At 36.5% G+C, this 5505-nt stretch overlaps 1 protein-coding gene across 1 annotated transcript; it reads left to right on the forward strand.

Annotated features, from left to right (window-relative positions):
- Positions 1-1061: 1061 nt before the first annotated feature.
- polr2eb (RNA polymerase II, I and III subunit E, b) lies at positions 1062-5151 on the forward strand. Its single transcript, XM_051694007.1, has 8 exons — positions 1062-1234; positions 1447-1621; positions 1743-1858; positions 4223-4303; positions 4412-4470; positions 4638-4716; positions 4827-4902; positions 5076-5151. Exons 1-7 carry the CDS (start codon positions 1178-1180, stop codon positions 4890-4892), a joined length of 633 nt encoding a protein of 210 aa, XP_051549967.1. The 5' UTR covers positions 1062-1177; the 3' UTR covers positions 4893-4902; positions 5076-5151.
- Positions 5152-5505: the final 354 nt, after the last annotated feature.

The raw sequence follows: 5505 nt of genomic DNA on the forward strand, positions 1-5505 counted from the left end.
AATTTTCTGTGCACTTCGTTTGACAAAATCCAAGTAGCGTGAACTGTAAATGAAATGTTACCACACACACACACACGCACACACTTTTTATTTATTTTTTTATTTTTTTATTTTTTTAGATATAGCAACTTTTTTGAAGATGAGATTTTATGTTATGTAAATGTTAAATGTTTTTGCATTTTTATTATTATTATAATATTAAAGTATAAAATAACAATTAATGTTAACGATTGTTATACAACCTAGTAAGGTTTGCAGATATGTGTGGCTTGTGATTTGTATCACATAAGCATTAAACAATACATACATGCAAACAACACATTTTGTAAATGCGCAATATGCGCTATAAAAGCAGCTTTCAAGGCAAGTCAGTCCACTCGGCGGCCATCTTTGGAACGCTCCCAGGCAGCTATTTTCTATGTATACAAACGGCATAAAAGTGCAGCTCCTATCAACTTGAATGGGGAAAGACCGAAATCTCCAAAACAGTTGGTCAAGATTACAATCAAAGTACATATTTCATATCAGCAGTAAAATCTGACAACAATGGTGTCATAAATTGTGCTTCTTTAGCTCAGGTCACGCTTAAAAAAAACTGATTGACAGGCGAACTCTGTATCTAAATGCTGATTTTTTTTTTTTTTTTTCACCTGTAAGTCGGGACATGTTTCCACCTTTTTTATATTTATAAATTTTTTAGTGCATATTTATAACATTGTGCTTAGTGTTATATTACCCTCTCTAATAAGTTTAAAAAAAAAAAAAGTTGCCATTGGTGCTGAGGGAGTGTCCTTAAATTTGGCCTCTTTCTCTTCTGACTACTGTAATCCGGTGCTCTTTATTTTTTTCTTCTTTTGGAAAGCTGTTAAAGCGTAATAGTTGATTATTCTTTTACTGTTTGAGCAAGTAAAAATTATAATTGCTGTGGTCTCCCATTCACCGCTATGCAAGTTTACCGTACCATCGTTTACTTCCGCATTCAGAACCTGGATATGTGAAAATAAGTGGTTCGTCTATGCTAAAAAAAAAAAGACTCTGGCGTAATGTTTTCACGCGTCATTCTGATGGCGTCATACATGTGCGTCAGCAACAGGAAGCAAAACGTGTGGAGAGAATCAAGTCAGCGAGCCGTTGTTTTGATCTTAATAATTTTACATAACCACTTTTATAGCTCAAAATGGATGACGAGGAGGAGACTTACAGATTATGGAAAATCAGAAAAACTATCATGCAGGTAAATGAAAGGCTGTGTGACGTGTTTACAATGTGCTATTTCATGTTGGCCAGACAACAAGGCTATGATGGTTTATCGGTTAGGGTTTTAATTGAATGTTTTCGTGCATCATTAAGCGTCCAAAGTGTGTGTGTGTGTGTGTGTATAATATATATATATATATATATATATATATATACACACACATACTGATTAGCATTCCCTATGCGCAGCTCTGTCATGATCGAGGTTATTTAGTGACGCAAGATGAATTGGATCAGACTCTTGATGAGTTCAGAAGCCAGTTTGGAGACAAACCCAGTGAGGGTCGACCACGACGAACCGACCTCACGGTCCTGGTCGCCCACAACGACGACCCAACAGACCAGATGTTTGTGTTCTTCCCTGGTATGTTATCTACACTCAGTAGCTTCGACAGCAGTTTTGTACAACGTATCCATTACAACTGTTGAGGAATGCTCGATGTATTTTGGAAGGTCCATATATCTTCTGTACATCTGCTTTTCAGAGGAACCTAAAGTTGGCATCAAAACCATAAAGATGTACTGTCAACGTATGCAAGAGGAGAACATCACACGGGCAATTATTGTAGTCCAGATGGGTATGACCCCATCAGCCAAGCAGGTAAGGCAATGAAAGCCCTTTAATTTGACTTTTTAATACCTAATAACAGAGAGCATTTAGCCCGAGACGGAGCACTTGTATTGAAATGAACGGGACGAATTGGAATACCCAAAATGGCGGATGTAGTAATAGAGCCAATCACTTTTTAGAGAGAAACAGCGACTGTCAGTTAGCTCGGTTACGCGCATGCGCATTAGCTGGTCCAGTCTAAAATAATAGCATTTTTTTTTTTTTTTTAGCGCGATTAGAGTTAGAAACAATTTTTTGTTCCATTGACCAATGTTTTGGCAACGTCATTGCTGTAGACTGAAGTGGTGGCAAAAAGACTGGCATGAACAGTCAAAAAAAACCTGTAGTTAGCTGACCCAACAGTCCTCAAAAAGCTAGCTGTTACCTTTAAAAATGTCATTAGCTGTCAAAATCGCCTCGGATTCAGTCAGCAGAGCTAACTGGACTGAGATTATTTCCAACTCATGGCTTTGCAGCAAACATTTTATTACAGATATGTTATTAACTCATATCACTATAGGGTCATTCCGTGTCAACTCAACCAGAGGTCCCCAGCTCAATTTTTTTTTCTGGTGAAAGAAATACATAAATGCAGATAAAAGCCAAAATATTAAAGGAATAGTTCACCCAAAAATTTTAATTCTCTCATTATTCACTTACCCTGATACCAACCCAGATGTGTATGACTCTATTTCTTCACAAATTAAGATTTTTCACCTATGATTTTGGAGCAAAACCACAAAAAAAAAAAAAAACAACCTTGAGATTGGTAGGTCTGCTACTAAAATCAGTAACTTTAGCAATCCTTGTTGCATCATATGCCAATGGTGACGGTTCAAAAATGGGAAAAAGCACTTTTCGTGTTCTTTTTCCAAAGTTGGGGTGTCTGTAACTCAAGAAGTATTAAAGATAACTTAATATCCTTTTAGATTCTGGTTCAGAACAAACTTTTGTTTTGGTGCGTTCATTTTAAGGCCTTTTATGGTTCAATCCCAGAGATATGGGGCTCTCAATGTGGCTCCATGATTAAATTGTTAAATGTTACCCATTTTCAATGGTCAAAAACCAAATGTGGGTTACTTTGTATAAAGCTGATTCTTATGGTAATTAAAGAGGAATGTCTGAAGAACAAACAGTGTTGAAACTAGAAATGTACCTTTATTTATTCGATTTCAGTGTATTTTGGCACTCAGACAGTGTTAAAAATTGGCATGTTCTATGTGCAATTGTTTTGATAGAGGGAAACAAGATACAGTTCTAGTTTCAACACTGTTTGTTCTTCAGACATTCCTCTTTAAAAGACAAAAAATATCAGCTGTATGCAAAGTGACCCATATTTGGTTTTTGACCACTGAAAATGTGTACAATTTAATCATGGAGTCACATTGAGAGCCCCATATCTCTAGGATTGAACCGTATAGGGTCTTAAAAATGAAGGTACCAAAAGAAGAGTTTGTTCTGAACCAGAATCTAAAAGGATATTAAGTTATCTTTAATACTTTGAGTTACAGACACGCCAACTTTGGAAAAAGAACACGAAAAGTGCTTTTTCCCATATTTGAACCGTCACCATTGGCATATAATGCAACAAAGATTGCTAAAGTTACTGATTTTAGTAACAGACCTACCAATCACTGTGTAAACATTTAATAATAATGCTGCCACCTTTCTAACGTTATTTTATTTTATCTGTGGTTTTGCTCCAATATCATAGGTGAAAATTGCCATTTTGACCCCCCTCTACAGAATAGTGGATTACTCCTGTAAAAAATAATCTATGGTATTTAATAATTTGGCTTTCATCATCATTTTTTTTAACTGAGCTGGGTTGACTCGATATGGAATGACCCTATATAATAATAGTATAGCTAAGAATATTTCTGTATTCGATGGCTTTGTGTCGTACTTTCATTTAATCGATGATTATAACTAGCAATAGTGTACCCAAATCTAGCTAGCTTTGAAACTGAAGGCTGATTTTATTCAATATCTTTTTAGCCATATTTAGAGGAGCTAGCTAGCACTAGCTGTCTAATCGGTCAAATCTAACGCAACAGATTGCCAGCTTTCAGCCACCACTTACTGCTCATTAGCTGCAAAGTTTGTAAACAATGAGATTGGTCTATTGTTGAGATTTTACTCCTTTGATCGTAATCTCGACCAACCGTTTTGTAGATTTTGGTCTTTTCCCATTCAAGTAGATAGCTGTACTTTCATGCTGCTTGTGTACATAGAAAATGGCTGCCCGGGAACGTTCCCAAGATGGCCGCCGACTGGATTGACTTGCCTTGAAAGGGACTTTGCAATTAAGTCAGACTTTAAGGCATGTAATGCGTGTTGATTTTCATATTTCAGTCTCTGATAGACATGGCACCAAAGTACATACTTGAGCAGTTTCTTCAACAGGAGCTTCTAATCAACATTACAGAACACGAGGTGAGAAACTTGCCTTTTTGAATTGAAACAAAAATCGTTGGCGTGATAGTTACACATTTATGTTGCAATGGTTTCTGTGCAATAATAATGTGATTCAATTTCTCTCAGCTTGTTCCCGAGCATATAGTGATGACTAAAGAGGAACTGACCGAGCTGCTGGCGCGATAGTATCCTTTTGTAAAGGACACCTTGGGGTTCCTGTTTTGGTAGAAGGCTATGATTGATTTCTATAAGCATGTAAGGCATAATTAGACAGCTTTTTACATTAAGAGTACCTCTATAAGTTGGCATTGCTGTAGAATGGTTACTGTAGCTTTAACCAGCTCCTTTACAGTAAACTGAAGGAAAGCCAGCTTCCAAGAATTCAAGCTGGGGATCCCGTGGCCAGATACTTTGGCTTGAAGAGAGGCCAGGTAGGACAGACCCCTTCATGTCACATGTGAAGAAGTTAATACAAGCTAGATGTCTTTTTTTTTTTCCTCATTTGCTGGGTGGAATTAATATATGTCTTATCTTTTTTCAGGTTGTTAAAATTATCAGACCAAGTGAGACTGCTGGGCGGTACATCACATACAGATTGGTCCAGTAATGGTTATGATGTTAGTAATACTACAATATTGCAAGACATAATGCACTCTTGAGTAAATCTAAACATTTATGGTGGTTTCTGCTATATAAGTTTCATGCTATTTGTAGAATGTTTTTTTTATTTTTATGTACATCAGTGGTGTCATGTATGCTTACAAAGCTACTCTTTTTCTTTTCCTTACAGGTTTGAAATATTTTCTCCATCCCTGTTATTCTAACCTTTTTTATTTCTTTTTTCAATAAACAAATCTGTTACTCTGTCTTTAAGTATTTGTACATCAAAACTTGCCTGAGGTATCATCTGTGCTTGTAAACTTGATAAAACCTTCCAAAAGTAGAGAACAAGAACTCACCTTCTTCCAGACAGCCATGGTCTAATGCAAATATCTCCCAGTTTAAGGAACAGATGGGAGAAGTATGCACATTGTTGTTCAGTAAAATGCATGGCTGTTAAACTGTAAAACCCTTCCTCATTGGCCGCTGCAGTGGTATCCTGGTAATAATGTGGCATAAAATCTGATTTGCGTGTGATGTAACGGCCTCGCCCACATTACAGTATTATTAGCACTATAAAGAGTCCAGTTGATTCACATCTGTTACAAACTAATATAAAG

Source organism: Myxocyprinus asiaticus, chromosome 49 (assembly GCF_019703515.2).
Source record: "Myxocyprinus asiaticus isolate MX2 ecotype Aquarium Trade chromosome 49, UBuf_Myxa_2, whole genome shotgun sequence".
Taxonomy (NCBI): domain Eukaryota; kingdom Metazoa; phylum Chordata; class Actinopteri; order Cypriniformes; family Catostomidae; genus Myxocyprinus; species Myxocyprinus asiaticus.

Excerpts from the sequence above, each read along its gene's own strand:
- polr2eb (XM_051694007.1), top strand. The coding sequence starts at position 1,178 with ATGGATGACGAGGAGGAGACTTACAGATTATGGAAAATCAGAAAAACT. Across the intron at positions 4,471-4,637 it reads ACCGAGCTGCTGGCGCGATA|TAAACTGAAGGAAAGCCAGC; the intron begins GTATCCTTTTGT and ends GCTCCTTTACAG. Across the intron at positions 4,717-4,826 it reads TTGGCTTGAAGAGAGGCCAG|GTTGTTAAAATTATCAGACC; the intron begins GTAGGACAGACC and ends ATCTTTTTTCAG.